This window comes from Phoca vitulina, unplaced genomic scaffold (assembly GCF_004348235.1).
Source record: "Phoca vitulina isolate PV1807 unplaced genomic scaffold, GSC_HSeal_1.0 scaffold14, whole genome shotgun sequence".
Taxonomy (NCBI): Eukaryota; Metazoa; Chordata; class Mammalia; order Carnivora; family Phocidae; genus Phoca; species Phoca vitulina.
The window spans coordinates 26,620,337-26,640,737 of record NW_022589717.1 but is presented as its reverse complement, the minus strand read 5'-3'; the positions used below and the strand labels follow the sequence as shown (position 1 = coordinate 26,640,737).

Sequence of the window (20,401 nt, the reverse complement as noted above, 5' to 3'; positions counted from 1 at the left end):
GTGCTTACCTAAATGTATTAATACCTTGTATGTCAACGTTTCATGAAGGAAACAAATCTATATCTGAGTAGAAAGATATTCACCATTTTGTTTCAAAATGCTAAAAGTTCCTTGGTAACAGATTTGCAAAGTGTATTAAATTAAATGTTGAAATTTTGATATGCTGTAGATAAATCATTCCATTTTCTTTGTAACCAACCTTATTTTTTCCAATGAATATAGGACTTTTGGGTCAATTGGCTTCTTTAAGATCAGTTTATATGTATTATGGTCCAACTATGATCAAAATAATTTATATTTCAACCTTTCATAATGTTACCCCTCCTTTTTATTTTTATATATGTTTATACCTCATCCTTAGAAAGTACTTGTAGAAAATAAGTGAATGTAAGTTGCCTCTGAGCTTGTTATTGTCATTGTTTATGACCTTTTGATTATGAATAGGTGAGAATCAATAGGGTAGTGATCAACATTGGGATAAAAAGATAGGCTTCCATTATAGTCACCTATTTTTGCCTTAGAGCTGCTGTGAATGTTTTATCCTTATAATATTCAGAGACTGTGAGTGTAAGTGTTCTGTATTGAAATGCTCAGAATTAATTTTATGTGCAGTAGAAGCAGTTGACTTTATAAGAAGGAACTAGAGACCTTTGAGCATGAGAGGAAGTCTGTGAGAGTTAGAAAAGTTAGTTCAAGATTCAAGCTATATTAACTGATTTTGAAAAATTTTAAATGCACTTAAATAACAATGTTAAAATACTTGAAATCAGCTTACTAACTTTGTGCTAATGTGGTAAAAATATTTATCATGTTACCTGATTTAAATTTTTATAACAGATATCTTTTATAAGATGGAAGTGTTTCTTTCTAAAACAGCAGCAAAAACATTAAAAAATAAATCAGACTAAAGTACTGCATTTTACTTTTAGAAAATAAAATATTTAAGTTGATTTGTGAGTGAACATTAATTGATCTTTATTTAAGTCTGGATGCAGACCTTTCCAATATTAATTTAAAGGGTTTTCTTACAACTGAAGAGAAGCGTAATTTAACCTTAGATGTAGGATTTATTCTGAAATACTGGTGTCCTGTTGATTCACCAGCACACGAGTTTTTAGAAAACATAACCTTTTAAGGTAAATTTTGTGGAACTGGCCGTACACCCTGTGGCTTAGCAGTCTAGTCAGAAGGATGATACCATGCTGACTATATAACTAGATCTTTGAACATTATTCTCTAGGGTGGTAAATGCAAAACAAAGTAATATCAACTGGCACTTAATTCTGCAAGTTCCCTGCTGATTGGGGTATTCATTGAAATAGAACTCTTCCTGACAGGAAGTCAGCCTATGAGTATGGAGACATCTGAAAATAAAGTGTGCTTTAATTTGGCACCCTGCCATTTTACAACTGGTCTTTTTAAAATTGGGATTGGGGAGAGAGTTAGCAAAAAGGAAGAATACATGAATGGGAATAATCTAAGCATAACCTTTTTCTTTGGCTTTCATGTAATTATGAATACAAGTCAGTGTCTCTGTTTCTCAGCAATTATTGCTTGTTTTTTCTTAGTCCTTTTCTCTGTTATTTCAAATTAATCTGCTGAAATTGAAGTATTACAGAAAGGCTAGGTTAAAAGCATAAAGTATAAAGCTTGAGATTGTTTTGTTTAGTATCACACTCTGATAACTTGTGTTTACTATCAGACTCTGATAACTTGTGAAGACTGAGCTGTATTCCCATACCATGTATTTTTTCATAAATATTATATAATTTAATGGATTTAATCAGAATATTCAGAATTCTTAGGATTCAGATTTAAATTTTGCTTTCTGAAATGTTTACACTGTTTGGCTCAGATGTCTCTGAGATAACACAGTTATTTTGTACTTTAGTACCTGAAACATAGATTTAATACATAATAACATAATTTAGGAGGAGATAATGGTTATGTATTAATAATTGCACATGTATTACATCTATTATGCATTTCTTGGGCAGCTATTTTTAGTTAAGCTGCCATTTTTAGCGTGAAAGCATGTATGCAGTTTTAAGAAAATCTGAAGTTTGAACTTTGATTTAGGCCTGAATGAAGTAAGAATCAGAATCCTGAAGGCTATTTGTTTGTTTTTCTAGCAGTAAATTCCTCAGCTGCTGGAGGTAGACTAGATAGAGGAGACTGTTGTCTCCCTCATGGGCAACAAAAGAAGAAAGGAAAAGGACGTCTTGGACAGGATCTTAAGAAGAGGCAGAGGCCAGGGAAATACTGTGATGATAGATTATGAGTTTCAATAAATTTTTTCCTCTGCCGCTTATTAACTCTGTAATCTTGGGCAAATGACTTCACTTGAGACTCAGTTTCTTGAGTGGAATGGGTGTAACAGAGATTGTATTAGATAACCAAGAAAGTATATAAAACAGTTCTTAGAGCAAAGTAGGTTGTACATTAAAGTTAATCTGTCAGCGTGAAAAGTGTTGTGTCTGGGCTCTTAGCACCTATGTAATAAAGAATTAAGAGATCTGCACCAAAGTGAAAGCAGAAAACAGTTTTATTAAAGCAGCGGTACGCTCTTTAGAGAGTGGGATGCTTCCCTGAGGTGGAATTGGCCCCTAGGTTGTTTAGGATTGGATAATATTGGGTCTCTCTGCTCTGGGAAGAGCTGGGATGTACAGTGGGGGGTGGTCTCTAATGGAGGCTGCTTCCAGTCATTTAGGGCACTCCTCCCAAAGGTTGAGAAGAGTTTTCTACCCTACAAGGTTTGTACCTGAACTGTCCTGTCAGCCTTTCCCTGTGGAGGCGGGGCAGTACCTGCAATGCAAATGTATTATAATGAGTCTAGGGGTTACCCTGGGGCAGAGGTGGAAGAGGGGAGCACGTGTTCTGCACCTGTGGCTCTTGGTCTGTTAGCCCCAGGGTCTTGGAAGCCACAAGGTCAGGATGTTGTGCTTTATAACCATCCTTACCTACAGCTCCTGTCTCTAATTCTCCCCTCAAGGACTTGGGTTTCTGTCTTGGGGCATTCCTTCCACTACTCATATCTAGCTTCTACCTAACAAATCTAGTGTTTTTAACAGCATACAAAATCTTCTCCTTTTGTTCAGTATTTTAAATGACTCTTGTTTTCTTTTTATGAGATTTTGATTTTTTTAGATCTTTGCCTCACAAATTCAATCCACCATTTTCTGTAGTGTCTCTTTTAATATTTTCTTTCCTTTCAATGGCTATATGCTGAGTCTAGTCTATTTTAAAACATCTTGAACCATAGAATATTAGAGCTAGGAGAGTTCTCATAGATAAGCAGTTTTTGGCATTTTCCAAGTAGACATGGTTAATGGGTAACATTTTCCATAGGATCCCAAAGGTGATTCTACCATTTTCTGTGCTAGCTATAGTGATAGCTCTTTTTAGGAAAGCCAGTAAAGTATAGTTGATCCTTGAACAACACTATTTGAACTACGTGGGTCCACTTATATGACTTTTTGATACAGTACTGTAAATGTATTTTCTCTTCCTTGTGATTTTCTTAATTACATTTTCTTTTCTCTAGCTTTCTTAATTGTAGGAATATATTATATAATGCATGTAACATATGAAATATGTCTTAACTGACTGTTTAATCAGTAAGACTTCTGGTCAGGAGTGGGCTATTAGTAGTTAAGTTTTGGGGGAGTCAAAAACTATTGTGGATTTTCAGCTGTGTGGGGTCAGTGCTCCTAACTCCTGCATTGTTCAGGGGTCAACTATATACCTGAATACAAGTGAGATTATAAGGATTACTGCTCTAATGACTTTTAAGGGTCTTTTTTGTATACTTCAGTCCTTTAAATTTATACTACATTCCTTTTTTTTTTAAGGGGGGAGGGGCAAGGGAGAGAGAGAATCTTAAGCAGTCTCCACATCCAGCACTAGCCCAATGCAGGGCTTGATCTCACAACCCTGAGATCATGACCTGAGCCAAAATCAAGAGTTGGACACTTAACTGACTGAACCACCTAGGCGCCCCCTACTACATTGCTTTCAACACACCCTCTGTGTTACCATAGTTGAGAAATATGTTACTAACAGTTAATCTAGTTCACTGATGATTAACTTTTTTTCCTGGCCAAATATATCATTATCATTAACAGTTGTTTATTATGAGTTTCAACTTGAGTCCTATCAGAATGAGGGAAACAGTAAGGGACAAGAGGAGGTATCACTTGAAAAAAGCCTCTGTAAAGAATCACAGATTATGATCCATTTATTCCTTTATTAGTGAAATGACCTTTCTCCTTTCTATTGATTTTACCTCCTTCAGTACATTCTGACAAATTTACTTTCCTGGGAGAATCTCTTTAGATTTCCTAAGAGAAGCTGTGGTTTACTGTCTTGTCAAATTCAAACTCCTCTGTCTTATTTTCAAGGTCTCTAATAGCTGTTTTGTTTTATTTTATATTTACTTCTATGCTGCCTTGTGAGTAGTATTCAGATATTTGACATATGTGTTTTGCACATCATGCCATTTTCTTGGTAGTTTATCAAAAACCAAACTCCCTAACCCTAAACCTGTCCTCCACATTGTCCTGATACTTTCCTTTCCACATTGTGCATTTACATATAGTGAATCTGATAATATACTAATGTCCTAAATACTGGGTGTACACTGCATTCTTTTTCTATAGTAATTATATGTTTTTGAAAATTATTTGGAAACATCATTAGGCATTCAATTAAAACAGCGGTATTTTCTTTTTTTATAAAGATTTTTTTTATTTTTAAGTAATCTCTACACCCAACATGGGGCTCAAACCCACAACCCTGAGATCAAGAGTTCCATGCTCCACTGACTGAGCCAGCCAGGAGCCCCAAAACAGAGGTCTTATTTTATTGGGTCTCTTGGTTTGTCAGTTTATTCTTGTTATCAGTTGCTACATAGTTGAAGGCAAATTTAATTTTGGTTTCTTACTCTTCCTTTTTTAGAGGAAAGATGATCTATTCCTTTACCTTAAGAAGCTTATATATTTGCTTGATCTTTCAGAATTTATCTCATCATATTCATATCTATTCCAAAGATTCATTATTGTTTTGTAGCACTAATCTAATTTGTGAGAATAGGGTCCTATTTGCTAGTATTGTAAGTTAAGAAAAAAGAAAGTTGGTCAGTAGCAATGAGAAAGTAAATAATGGGGGAAATTTTTTTAAAGAAGCTTTCCATTTCTTATCAGTCTTTACTCCAAGTCTGGACTGCTGCCTTACTTATTTGGACATTTGGCAGTGGTATCTCTGCTTTGCTGCTGATTGTAAGAAGTTGCCCTGTGTGGTATCTGCTTGTTACTAGTGGCTCCACAGCCCAGCCTTCAGTTTCATGTAGCCTGGTAGGCTTGGTACTTTGCAAACTAAATGGACTTTCTGGAACTGAAAACAAAACCAATCATAACTCCGTCACTCTTAGAGCCAACACTTGGAGAAGTTGGCTTGTTTAAAAATTTTTCCAGCTCTTGTCATAATATACTAAGTTTTTTAAAAAAATGTTTTTATTTCTCTGGATTTTGACTTCTTTGAACTTGTTAGTAAACTTCACTTTTCTTCAACTTGCTGTTTCTGTTGTTTTAATTTGATTTTTCTAGTGATAGGATGAAAAATGGCTCCTCAAAAATATCCATGTCAAATCCCTGGAATCTGTGTGAATGTTACCGTATTTGGAAAAAGGATATTCTGTGTGTGATTAAGTTGAAGATTTTGAGATAAGGGTATACTCCTGAATTGTCTGGGTGGGCCCTAAAAGCCATCACATCTACCCTTAAAAGTGAGAGTCAGATGGTTATTAAGAGATAGGCACACAGTGGTGCCTGGGTGGCTCACTTGGTTAAGCATCTGCCTTCAGGTTCAGCTCATGATTTCAGGGTCCTGGGATTGTGCCCCAAGTTCGGCTCCGTGCTCAGCGGGGAGCCTGCTTCTCTCTCTCCCTCTGCCCCTCCCCGTGCTCGTGCACTTGCTCTCTCTGTCAAATAAATAAATAAAATCTTAAAAAAAAAAAAAAAAGGAGGTAGGCACACAGAGAAGGCAATGTGAAGATGGAACAGAGAGCAATGTGGCTGCAAGCCAAAGAATGCTGACAGCACCAAAAGCTGGAAAAGCAAGGAATACATTCTACCTTAGAGCCTCCAAAAAGGGAGCAGCTTTGCTGACACATTGATTTTAGTTCAGTGAAACTGATTTTGGATTTCTGGCATCTGGAAGTGTGAGAGAAAAGACTTAAAGTTTGTGGCAATTTGTTATATCAGCCACAGGAAATTAATCTATCTAGCAGTGCTTTGACGATCTCTGAGTGTTCTTAGTGCAGTGCTCCTCTTGCCTTCACCTAACAGTGTATGGTTTCTTTAACAAGCATCTGAATGTCTGTTATTTGGAAAATTGAATCAGGTAGTGTTGCGAAATCAAAGAGATAGAGAGTACCACCTTTAAAATGTTTCACCATAGTTGAGGAGACAAATACCAATTTGTGAAGTTACTGACCCACACCCCCCAAAAGTAAAATAAGCTAATATTGCATGTATTCCTGATAGATATGAAATTGATAGGAATAAAATATTGCTACAGAGATGTGTTATTGATTCTGTGTTTCATCAGTCCTGATTTATTTGTGCATCAAAACCAGGTTAGCAAGTATTTCATTGTATCACTATTTCAGTTAATGTTTTGGTCAAAGAATGGCCTATATGATGATATTTATCCCAACATATCTTAGGACTTCTGCATTATACTTAAAGTTGATATCAGCTAAAATCATATTGGTGCATTGATAAATATTTGAAAGAATTAAGGAATCATTCTAGACTGAAAAGTCGTCATCAAGCATACTGTAATTGGCTACACTTTGTGGCTGTCGAGAACTATAACAGGTTACTGTAGCGTGCAGTATATGTGTCTTAGATAGTATACTTTAAGATCAGGACCAAAGCTTTATAGATAGGTATAGGATGAATTTGGAAAAACTTAATTCTAAAGAATCATCATTTCATAGCATAAACATAAAAGATATGTTATTTGCCCCTAATGAATGTTAAAATGAATGCGATGCTTTGCAGCTATTTTTCACTTGATGTAATAACTGCACTGACATTGAAATCTCAATTTATATTAACATTAAGAATTTACTCAATGAACACACAGTATCGGTTTACAGTGGTCACTGTTTAGAGTGGAAAACCCCAAATGGTTAAACAGCAAGAGAGTTCTCTGTTTTTAGTTAAAAACTGCTGTTTTCTATATGCCTTATTTACTACATGTTTAATTCTTAATGTTGTGTGCTGTGGGATCGGGCATGCAAAAGTCAGCAGAAAGAGTTCTGGTTTTTACATCTAGAGCTATTACTTGCTGTACAATAATAAAGGCACTATTTTATTGGGTTACTTGTAATTAACTTCAGCACTAGGCATTCATATAAATCATTCGTAATCTGTTTTCTTTAGTTTTTTATTCTTTTAAACTGGTTTAACGTACTTGCTTTCTGTTATCTTTTTTACATATGGATTGAGGTTGTAATTGGTTTTTGGAATTAGGCTGTCAGAATCCACCATATATGTGAATTCAAGAAATGATTGAGGCAAGCTAATGAATTTTGTATGATATTTTATAGAGATTTGTTACTGAAATATTCTGTAGTAGTATTGTTTTGTTGTGAACCTTAGTAAATAATCATTCTCTCATGTTAAAAAGTGTCTACAGATTTGAAAAGTTAAAATGGCAGCAGTTATTAATTAGAAAATACTTATCCTTTTCGTGTCTTTCAAAATCCCAAAAAGCATAGACATGAGATTTCTTTTAACTCCTGTTAATTTTCTGACATTTTTAAAATTTTAAACATTTGAATCTTCATATATTTTCCACAATATTATCTGAAAATGCCATTTTATAGATTGATTAGTAATTTATATTATTCTGTGCTTGTAACTTTTTATGATTATTAGTTGAAAATGGAATAAAAATGCAATAGAGGCAGACTTTTTTGGATAAAAAAGCATTTAAAGAAACATGTATGTCTAGGTGAGTTCACAGTATATGTTAATTAAAACTAAATATTATAAAACAAAACTTTGCCTCTAAAACTACCTTCATTTCATAAATATTTACAGTGATCTGTAGAAAGAGTTTAGAGGTATAAGATAATTTTATTTTCTCCCAAAACAGAAAATCTTGATGATTTGATAAAATGATAGGTATATTGAGGTGTGGGGAATGGGAAAAGCTGTTTTCACCCAAGTCAGGAAAGCAGTGCTTTTAAAAATAATGCAGTTGGTAAATATTTTTTATTGTTGCTGAGTACACTAGAGGGTTTAAAAATCTTTGAAAAATAATTAGCCATTTTATATAGTTTTAATGGAAGTCTTTCATGTTTCCTCTCCAGCAGTCTCTAATGAACACTCCCTGTAATTTCAGTGCAGGCTTTGAGATTCCCTAAAGACTTGACTTCAGACCTCAAAGGGCAGCAATTGCCATATGTCTGGAGAACTGGAGTTGCCAAATAGACTGACCATGTACTAATAGGACACATTTATATAGCTCTTGAATGTGAAGCCCTGATATAAGCTTAATGATGGTCATCTGTTGAGAGCTTGTAACTGGAAAGGGTTAGAGCAACTTTTGTCACCTTTATTGAAATTGAGATTTCTGAATTGATCAGTAAAAGATCTTGGCTAAATTGACTCCAGTTTGGAAGTAATTTAAGGATTATTATTGGCTGGAGAACATGTTTTTCCTAAAAAGTTTAAAAACAGATTTTTAAAGGGACTTGTAAATGTATTAATTTTAATGTATGCTTAAACACAATGGTAAGAGGATTATTGTTTTTATTATTTACAAATAATTTAAAACTATTTGTAGTACTTACATAATTGATTGCATGGTTATCTCAGCCTTTTGGATTTTTAAACTTTTGCATTCTTTATTTTGTAAACCCAATAAATGTGTTCTAAATATTCAATTCTTTGCTTATAGTTCACAATAATATTTGTTAAATAAGCGATTGTAAAATTGAAACATTTGCCAATTCAACTTTAATAGACTTTTTCTTTTCTGTTTTTCTTAACTCTGTAATGATCTGTGTATATATATTTCATTTATAAACTGAGCTATAATATCTGTACAAATTAGATGTACATTTTAAAAGTGTATGTCCACAGAAATCATTGAAACCAAAACTTTCCAAAGGGCAACATTTTATTCTATCTCAGGTAATGATTTGTTTTACCCTCTAAAGAGACAATGGAATAAAACCTGTCCTTTTCTGTTATGCCATACTCTTTCCTGGTATGTGGTTACTCGATTTTGTGTTAGATAAGCTGTTGAGAGAGTGCTGACATAAAGTGCAAACACTGTTGAAAAGTTCTTGATCGTTTACTTTGAGCACTTAAGATTACTATATCTTGACCATGAACAAGTTTTCTCTAGTTTTGACCTTTAGTCCTGTGCATAATGTGGTTCTCAATTTTGTGTTAATACATTCCCTTCGTTATTTGAGCTCTCCTCTGTGGCCTCCTTCCTTGACTCCTACTAGTGTTTCTGTCATCTACTTAGGGAATTGGAGCTATAGCCAACCAATTTGATTTATTTTACAAAGGCATGTATAACTGTAACATCTTAAAATATTAATATTGATATTGAAGAGCACAAGCCTTTAAATTTTTATATATTTAATAGGGAAAATGAAATAGTTTGATATGAGTTTAGGTTTTTATTAACAAATTATTCTTTATTCCTCTGTTTATGTTTGAATCATTAAATCAATACTTACAAAAAAGAATATTTTATGATCAAAAGCAGTAGAGATAAAATTAATTTCATTTAGTAGGATGTAGAATACTGACTTTAAAAAAATAATTCTTAATGGTTTATGATAAAATTATATTTTCATAAGTTTTTTAAACTCTTGCTTACCTATAAACCTGAACAGTACCTACTCATTGGACTGTATTCATAACGTGAGAAAGAAAGGGGGGGGCAGAGGGAGAGAGGGTCCCAAGCAGACTCTGTGCTGAGTGCGGAGCCTGACACAGGGCCCGATCCCAAGACCCCAAGACCACGACCTGAGCCAAAACTAAGATTCAGCACTCAACTGACTGCGCCATCCACGTGCCCCTATATTTTCATATTTTTGATACCAGTATTTGTAGGACTTGAATGCTTGTTCAGGTTATTTAGAGATATTTCACAATATTTTGGATAAATACCTGTTGTCTAGTTAGCGTACAATTTTAATACTTAAGCTGAAAAACAGCAGTTCCTGGCCTCAGTTTTTCTTCTTCCCTTTGATTCTTACTTTCTGGAAGGAGCCATATTCACTAAATCTTAGTTGTTGAGTCTGCCACGGATTTTCATATTTCTAAATGATTTAATTAAGCTATTTCTTGATTTTTCTATTTTAGACATTATCTGGTGGTGTCTTCTATGGAAGATGACCATTGAATTACTTATATTGTTCTTTCTTTCCACTTCACATTTTCTGTTGTTTCCAGTACAGTTATATCATAATATTTTGTTAAAACCATACTTACCATTTACATTATTATGACAATGTAAGTATTCACAGCAGAGCTATAAAATGTACCAGGATTACCCTCCTTTTCTCCCTCCCTTCCTTCCTTCCTTTCTTCCTCCCACTTGCTTGTCTCTCTTTCATTTTATTCTTCTGGAATTAATAATTTCCTACTTTTTTGTTTATTTAAATTTCTCTGTACCCACCACAAATTTATTTCTAAATTTTCCACTGGAATCATAAAACTTGTGCCAATGTGATTAAACACACTTGTTATCTATTGATTCAAATGTTTTTCTTAGAGATGTAGTACCTGTAGTTCTCTATTTTTCTCTTCCAATCTGGATTGGTTACTCTTTAGGTCTGTAGAAAGCTGTTATCTGGAGGTTTCTTTTATTACCAACCCAGAATTTTCCTCTTCCCTCTTAAGCTGCAGTGTCTATCTTCTGCCCACAGTGACCTTCAAATTTGTAAGGTGCTGGTCACTGTTCTAGCGCTGGAAATATAGTAGAGAATTAAAAAAAAGGGAAAGGTAGAAATGAAATCTGGTGGGTAATAAGTATGTCCTCAGAAGAATAAAGCAGAGCACTTATGGAGGATGATAATGGGGTGTATTAATTTTGATGAGACACTTCCTTTTTACTTTCTTGAGAAAAAATGCATAAGGGGTAGAATTTTTTAGACATTGCTTGTGTGAAACTTTTTTTTTCTTATTTTTACCTTTAAGCTTGATCAGTAGCTTATTTGGATGTTGGTATTAGAGGCTGAAAATTATAATCTTTCCAAATTTTTTCTCCCTGGTAGCTTTCAGTATTTTTATTATTTTAAAAATTATTGTTGTTACTGCATTATGCCTTTGGTGTGGGTGGATCTTTTAAATTCATTATCTTTGGTATTTTATGTAAACCTTTTAGTCTGAAAAAGTATATACTTAGGTTCAGATAAATTTTCTTGAATTATTTTTATGGGAATTTCTTGCTTTCTGTTTTTTCTAATTTTGTTTCTAGAACTTCTGTTAATTAGTTAGATGTTGAACTATCTGGATTAGTTTTCTGATTTTCATATCCATTTCCATCTGTTTTTTCTTCATCTTTTATTTTACTTACTAAGAGACTTGCTCAACATCTTCCAGTACTTTTAAAATTTTTATTTGAAATACTTTTAATTTCTAAGAGCATTTTCTAGTTTTCTATTTTTTGTTGTTGTTTTGGGGAGAGGCAAGAGCTGTGATGGTTAATTTTATGTCTCAACTTGACTGAACCATGGGTGTCTAAATATTTGGTCAAACATTATTCTGGGTTTTTCTTTGAGGGTGTTTCTCAATAAGATTAACATTTAAATTGGTAGGCTGAGCAGAGGAGATTGCCCTGCCTGATGAGAGTCGGCCTCATGCAGTCAGTTGAAGGCCTGACTAGAACAAAAAGTCTTACCATCCCCCATGGAAGAGAGAATTCCACATGCTTGACTGCCTTGGAACTGGGATATCAACTTTTTCCTGCCTTTGGACTTGAACTGAAACACTGGCTCTTTCTGGGATTTGAGCCTGTTGGTTTTCCTGATTCTTAGGCTTTTTGACTTGGGGTGTAACTACAACATTGGCTCTCCTGGGTATTCTGCTTGCCAATGTGAGCCATTTCCTTAAGATAAATAAAATTTTTATCTCCATACTATTGGTTCTGTTTCTGTGGAGAACTCTAAACTCTAGTACAGGGGCAGAGAGATACTGGTGAGTAAGACAGAATTTCTGCCCTGATTGTTTTACCTGAAATATTTTCTTTCTAATGGTATAAATTATATTTTTCTTTAGTCTTCTCTCCACACCCCCTTAACAATATTGTCTGTTTTCTGAGTCTTTTTTTCCCTGACTATTTCCTTGGTGTTGGTCATTCATACGAGTCTTTCCTGTAATGACTGGTAATCCTTTGCTATCTGCTCATATTTAAGTGTAACACACAAAAAATCCATGCAACTGTGTGTGAGTTGTCTACTGGTGATGAATGAGCTGTCTTTGCCATTGATAGACCCTTAAATATTATGGATTCTCATTTTCCTCAGAGAAAATGTCTTTAATATTGCTTTGGAGTCTCATAGTTTAGTATCCTTTCAAGTTATTTGATTTTTACAGTAAGGCTTTTTACAGTGTGCAGAAGTTGACTTCTCTGAAAAGTAAACTTTTAATGCTTTACTATGGTGGGGATGACCATAAAGTATGGGGAGAGGATCTGGAATTCTGTGTTTTATATACTACTTTTCATTCATTTAAACTGTTTTTATCCCTGTTTCTCAACATCTTCATATGGTACTTAGTGACTTCAACTCTTGGCCCCCCTAGAGTTCTGCAAGAAGCATTGATTGGCTTCCTCAAATTGATTTTTCTCCAGGTTGTAGAGAAATTTTTTACCCTCTCTCATATGCAGTTGTCTATTTTTAATTTATTTTTTATTACTTTTGTTCTTAACTTTTACTGTTTAACCTGAAGTATATACCTCTGTCTTTTTTTTTTTTTAAGAGTAAGAGAGTTTAGTAATTAGCCCACCAGAATAAAAAATTGATAGTACATTTAATGTCAACATTGATGATTTTCCCCCTCACCTTAAAAAAAAAAAAAAAAAGGTGGCAGCCTGGAGTATATGTAGTCTGTCTTGACAATTTGTGGCCTTACTTTATTTACTTTAGAACATGATAATATTTTGGAATTACTTTTAAAATTTAGGTAAGTTTATGTAGTAATTCAAGACACAATAATATATTGTAGATTATTGAATTTATATAAAACTGTCAAGTTTACTTTAAGGAAGATAGAATTGTATTAAAATAATATAAATTAATACATAGCACATTAATTGGTGCCCCTTTTCTCTATATTTGTTTGTTGATGATAGGGAGGAATAGACTTAATTTGGTTAATGAACTCTTCTTTTTTCTTTCCCCCACCCTAAGAGAAGACTTTTATCACCAAAAGCATCTATTTGAAATTTGGTGGAATACTATATTTATTTAATAAATTTCACTAATATGTATTATCTTTGTTGTTGTTGTTGCATGACTTAAGAGCATTAGTAAGTATATTTTAGTAAAAATTGACTTATCAACAATTATAGCCTTAGGAAGTGATAGTCAATTAAATACAGCTTAGAACAGGTATGAAATTATTGACTCACTTGTGCTTTGAGTCCTTCCTCTCCAAAGTGCTGAAATGTGTTTTGAAATTACTTAGTTGCATTAGTGGTTGGATTTGAGGCTTTTAACGTGTTTTTCACCAATACCTTTGGGAAAAGAATAACCAAGACCTTTAAATGTACTAGCATTTTCCATCACTATACAATTGTAAATACTGTGATGAAATACTGAAATGATCATGTAAGATGATAACCGTTAAGCTTTTCTTTCAACTATTAAAACTCACTAAAGGTTATATTGAGCTGTGGTTTATGAAATTGTTTAGACTAACACCTTCTTTGATAATTGCCTCAGAAGTGGAGAAAAATGCTTTAGGATAGCATGATTAATGAATCTTCTTTTCAGTTTTGGCATCTTCTTAAAGGATTGTAGATAAAGTTTTAGTATTGAGAAAACTTGTTGGGTGGACTAACAGCTGGGTTTATTAAAATTTTAATTTTCTCTTATGGACTTATTATTTTCATCTGGGTTATTAAATAATTGCAGTATAGCTGACACACAGTGTTATATTAGTTTCAGGTGTACAGCATAGTGATTTGACAACTCTGTACATTATGCTGTGTTCACCACAAGTGTAGCTATCAGCTGTCACCATGGAATGTTGTTATAATACCATGGAGTTACTAATTCTTACCAGCATGTATTTATGTAGCTGGTATGTGATATTAAATGTTAATAACTTATACTTAGGAATAGATTATAGACAAAACTCAATGATATCTTTGAGAATTGTGAGATTTTTATAACAATACCCAAAAGTGTGAATAAGATTTGTATTTTCATTTCTTTTCTCATGTTGTCTAATTATTTTTTAACTAGTGAAAAAGTTTTACTCTAGGTGGTTAGATAGCAATTATAATAAGTTAACAAATACAGGTTTATAGATGATGCTTGGGAAAGCAAGAAGTCTAGTAGTAGCGATAATAAATCTGTCTCTCTGAGCTTCTGTAAAAATTGGACTCTTCTACTTCTATATGGACCTTCACGTCTAATTTGTTTTTAATTTAAAAGAAAAAAAATATTTTGTGTGACGTACCAATTTGAGTTCAGGTCACAAAAATTTTTAGATGGTGAATTTTCTGTAGTTGTAGTAATTTGAACTGGTGTTCTATCTGACCTAAATCATGCTATTTAAAGTGTTTGTGAAATTTAAATGGCATACTTCCTGATTTTACATTATAATTAAAATTACTTTATATACATTAATGAAAATAAATTGATGTTTCCTGTCTACTTAAAATTTAGGTCTCTCTACTGTTACCTATTTCAATCCATGTGGAGTTTTGAGTTTTCTGTGACCTATATAATAAAAATGCCCACCTGTTGCAGTTTTAGACAAAATGGATTTGAGAAAAAATACTATTAGTACATACTTGTTAAAATGTCTGATCTGAAGAATTATATATACTATATTCTCTTGCTTTTCTTTCTGGTATTTTTTTTTCTAGCAAGCAAAGTAACTTCCTTTAGTTTCTTTTAACTAAGGTTAATTTTCATTTTCAAATTTTCCTTCAGGTTAAGTGATCTAAATGAAAACTCAGTCAGTTTAAGGTCTTGCCTCCTCATAATCTGGTGCTGTATCAAATTTCCAAGTGGCCTGCCGAGAGTGCTATGTTAGGTATAAGATGAGAAGTGAGCATATGCTTCTGTTCTTGACTGTGGTGTCCTTTGAGGTGTCACCATCCCTTTTGATTCCCTACTGTCTATCAGCAAAGGTCACAGCTGTGTTCTCCTCATCCCCTCAAAGCCCCTGTTACTGTACATTTTTCTGGAATAATTTTCTGATTCTTCCTATGGCATGAGATATTTCAAGGCTGTCTTAAAGGTCCATTTGGCCATTGTATTTGTCTCCATCTACTATTCCTGCACATTACTAGGTTTAGGATAGCTTTTTGAGACTTGATATCTGTCTTTGCTGTGCCTGGAAAGTAAGGTGTGGGATCCTCTGTACCAGGATCAAAAACCTTACCCCGAGGGTTCTGCTTTAATGTTGGTAAATTACTGAATCATAAAATAAAGATCAGTTGAGGGATATTATGTAGGTAGAATGTAAGGGGCTCCTTAGTTTTAAGGACCATAAAGATTATATATTTCCACTTATTTAAAATTTAATTTAAATATCTATATTTAAAAATAGATATACATGTGCATACACATACCCACACACATTCATACCTTGGCATTTGTCAACTCTAGCAATATTTCACACATACATGCACATATGGGCGCATGCATGGACATTTCTCAACTCTAGCTACTTTTCAAGTCATGTAGGCCCAGCCTTACAGAGTAATGTTTATTTTATATATTTATATATGTTTTGAGTTGAATGTTTATATATTTCTATGTGTTTTGAGATGATTAAAAAAAACTCTTTTGTACATACTCTTCTGGTTTATTTCCTTCTTACGCTTTTTAGTGGATAATCATTCATAAAGAATATAATAGATTTATACCGTCTTCTGCTAATTCGTAGGCTAGTGAACTATAGTTTTCCAGCTCAGAAGTAGTCTAGCCAAATTAACTCATCTTTCTTTTCTCTTTCTCAATTAATCATCAATTTTTGTGGTAGGATGTGAGCTATTTACTGTGTACCAAACTATTTAATTCTGTCTTCCCCTCATTTGGGGAAGTCATGCATCTCTTTTCTTAAACAAAAACGAAAACCTCTCTCCTTGGTTTGTGCTGCCTTCCTTCCCAACTCCCAATATTTTCGTTGAATTAGTGGTATATAATGGTATAGGACAGCAAAATAAATATAGATAGGGCTTTTTGGCTTATATAGAATCAAATTGTTACTAACTTGTTTAATCTTTTTTTAAGGATTTTATTTATTTATTTGACAGAGAGATAGAAAGAGAGCACAAGCAGGGGGAGCAGCAGGCAGAGGGAGAGAGAGAAGCAGGCTTCCCGCTGAGCAGGGTCCCGATGTGGGGCTCGATCGCAGGACTCTGGGATCATTACCTGAGCCGAAGGCAGATGCTTAACCAACTGAGCCACCCAGGTGCCCCTAGTTTAATTTTGAATATCAACTATTCATGTGTTCACAGGGCTGGCCTTGAGTAGGCAGCACATTTAACCAAACTTTTCCTTTAAGAGGTAAGGTATGAAATTGATATATGGGTGATGTTTTTCATAATTGTTTTAAAAAAATAATCTGTTATTTGTTCAGCTGTTTTCTTTTCTTTTCTTTTTTTTTTTTTTTTTAGGAGTGGCAGAATTCTATCCAGAAGAATGCAGGCCTTGCTTTTATTGAACTTGTCAACGAAGGAAGGTAATCTATTTTATATCCATTTATGTTTTACTTATAAATCTTACTGTATTTTTGTCACTGAAACTGACATTTTTGGATACTGTATTGTTTTTGTAGTCACTAATGTAGTGGAGCTTAATTTCTACAAATATGTCAATATTTAATTATTTTGTGGTTTTCTTCATGGTTACATGCTTAATGATAAAGTTCTGATCTTTATTTTTCGATAGGTAAGGCTGAGTTTGGCAAAAGTAATAGTAGTGATTTTGTTAGCAGATATAAGGAGAATGAATACTTATTTGGAGTTCCTACAAATTTAATTATATTTGTGAGCCCAATAATTAAACTTAGATGTCTATATTATCTCTCTTATGTCATGGCCTATCATAAAAGAGTGGGCTAACAAGTTTTGTTCTGTGTTGCAAAGTGATGCAAAAGTAGAGAAAGGGAGAAAGTTGGTAAGGTTTCCATTTAAAGATAGAAGAATTCAAGGAAAAGAAATTCAGTAGTAAGAAAGAAAAAGTGAAGCAAGTCCAGAGATGAAAAGAAAGCTACAAGGGAGAAAATAGATTGAAGAGAGTGAGAGAATTAAAAGGTAAAAGTAAATTGAGGAAATGATGAGTGGACTCCTTTGAGTCTGTTTTTGTGGAAGTTGATTTTGGATTAATTGGACGGAAGACCCAGGGTATAAATTAAAAGGTGTGTGTAGCTGCCATTCAAATTTGTATTTTGTGAAAAATGGTTGTTCAGGAATGTTTCTTTATAGTGTTCTGGCTAGTGTTGAGACTGATGTCATCACTTTGGGAACTATTTGAACTAGTAACTAGGAATCCAGCATCTGTCTCGTTAATGTTACAGAAGAGGGCAAAAAAGTATGGATAACTTCACTTGACATTAAATACTTCTGAAATTCTTCTACTGAGCAAATAATTATACATGCTCACATACTAGTATTGGAAACCAATAAATAAACCTGCAATGGTAATGCCTTTTGCTAAATTCTGTTGTAGAAGTATTTAAATACATGTTAAAAGAAATACTTGACAGTTTAATATGGAAGAATTCGGTAAAACTTCCCCAGGGATTATGATTCTTGAGAGATATTTTCTTTTTTAATTTTATTTTTTTTTAAAATTTCTTTTCCAGTTTTATTGAGAAATAACTGACATATATCACTGCATAAGTTTAAGGTATACGAGAGGATGGTTTGATTGACATTTATTGTAAAATGTTTATCACAGTAGGTTCAGCTAACATGCGTTATCTCATGTAGATACAATATAAATAAAAGAATGAAGGAAAGGAAAAAAAATTTTTCTCCTTGTGATGAGAACTCTTAGGATTACTCTCTTAACAGCTTTTCCTGTATATTGTATAGCAGTGTTAGCTGTAGTCATCATGTTGTACATTACATCCTTAGTAATTATTTATCTTGTGACTGGAAGTTTGTACCTTTTGACCACCTTCCTTCAAGTCCCCCTTTCTCTTTTCTCTGCCTTTGCTAACTATATGTCTGGTCTCTTTTTCTAGGAGTTTGGGTTATTTGTTTGTTTCTTAGATTCTACATGTAAGTGAGATTATGTGGTATTTATCTTTGTCTGAGTTATTTCACTTAGCATAATGCCTTCAGGTTCCAGTCATGTTGTTGCAAATGGTAGGATTTCCTCAATTTTAATGGCTGAATAATATTCCATTATATTTATTTATATCTCTGTCTTTCTGACTACTTCTTTGTCCATATATCAGTGGACACTTAATTTGTTTCCATGTCTTGGTTATTGTAAATAATGTTACTATGAAAATGGATATGTAGATAATCTTTTCAAGTGTTTTCATTTCCTTTGGGTATATTTCTGGAAGTGGAATTGCTGGATCAGATGGTAGTCCTCTTTTTAATTGTTCCATCAACTTCCATACTGTTTTCCATAGTGTGTGTACCAGTTTATAGTCCCACAAAGAGTGCACAGGTGTACCCTTTTCTCCACATCTATGACAAGATTTGTTATCTCTTGTCTTTTTTTGATGGTGACCATTCTAGTAGGTGGGAGGTGATGGTTCATTATTGTTTTACTTTGCATTTCCCTAATGATTGGTGATGTTCACCATCTTTTCATGTATCTGTGGCCTTTCATATATCTACTTTGGAAAAATGTGTATTCAGGTTCTTTGCCTGTTTTTAAGTTGGGGTGTGTGTGTGTGTTTTGCTTTTGAGTTGTATGAGTTCTTTATATATTTTAGATATTAATCCCTTACCAGATATATTGGCTTGAAAATATTCCATTCCACAGGTTGTCATTTCATCGATGGTTTCTTTTGCTGAAGGGAAGTTTTTTAGATTGATGTAGTCACCCTTGTTTATTTTTTATTTTGTTGCCTGTGCTTGAGGTGTCATATCCAAAAAAAGTCATTTCCAAGGACCATATCCAGGAGTTTTATTCCTAAGTTTTCTTCCAGAGTTTTATGGTTTCAGCTCTTATATTTAATTCTTTAATCCATTTCAAGTTAATTTTTGTGAGTGGCGTAAGGTTCAGTTTCATTCTTTTACCTGTGAATGTCTAATTATCCCAGCACCATTTCATGAAGAGACTTGTCTTTTCTCCATTGAGTAATCTTGGCTCTCTTGTCAAATATTAGTTGACCATAAAATGCTTTGATTTATTTCTCGGCTCTTGGTTCTGTTTTATTTGTTTATTTGCTTTTATGCTAGTACCAAACTGTTTTGATTACTGTAGTTTTTTGTATAACTTGAAATCGGGAAGTATGGTGCATCCTGCTTTGTTCTTCTTTCTCAGGATTTCTTTGACTATTCAGGATCATTTGTTCCATATAAATTTTAGGAGTGTTTTTTTAATTTTAGAAAAAATGCTACTGGAATTTTGATAGGGATTGTATTGATCTATAGCTGATTTTGGTAGTAATGACATTTTAACAATATTAATTCTTTCAGTCCATGAATACAAGATACCTTTCTGTCTATTTGTGTTTTCTTTGATTACTTTCATCAGTGTTTTGTGGTTTCCAGAGTAGAGATCTTTTACCTTCTTGATTAAATTTATTCCTAAGTATTTTATTATTTTTGATGATATTGTAAAAGGGATCAGTTTCTTTATTTCTTTCACCAGAAAATTCATTGTTACTATATTGAACTGCTACTGGTTTTGTATGTTGTAACTTTACTACATACATTGATTAAATCTAACATTTTTTTGGTTGGGTATTTACGATTTTCTATATATAAAATCATGTCATCTGCAAATAGGGACAATTTTACTTCTTCCTTTCCAATTCTGATATGTTTAATTTTTTTTCTTGCCTAATTGCTGTAGCTAGAACTTTCAGTTCTGTGTTTAATAGGAACAGTCAGAGTGGGCACCCTTATGTTATTGTTAATCTTAGAGGAAAAGCTTTCAACCTTCACTGTTGTGTCTGATGTTAACTGTGGGTTTGTGATATAAGGC

General features: G+C 33.5%; 1 protein-coding gene across 6 annotated transcripts in view; it reads left to right on the top strand.

The window, feature by feature from the left end:
- LRBA (LPS responsive beige-like anchor protein) overlaps window positions 1–20,401 on the top strand; it is a 758,742-nt gene that overhangs the window by 264,583 nt on the left and 473,758 nt on the right. For all 6 annotated transcript variants that reach the window (XM_032412965.1, XM_032412964.1, XM_032412967.1 and 3 more), the window contains one exon: window positions 16,900–16,964. In XM_032412965.1, coding sequence (XP_032268856.1) covers window positions 16,900–16,964 — 65 coding nt within the window. The remainder of the gene's footprint in view (window positions 1–16,899; window positions 16,965–20,401) is intronic.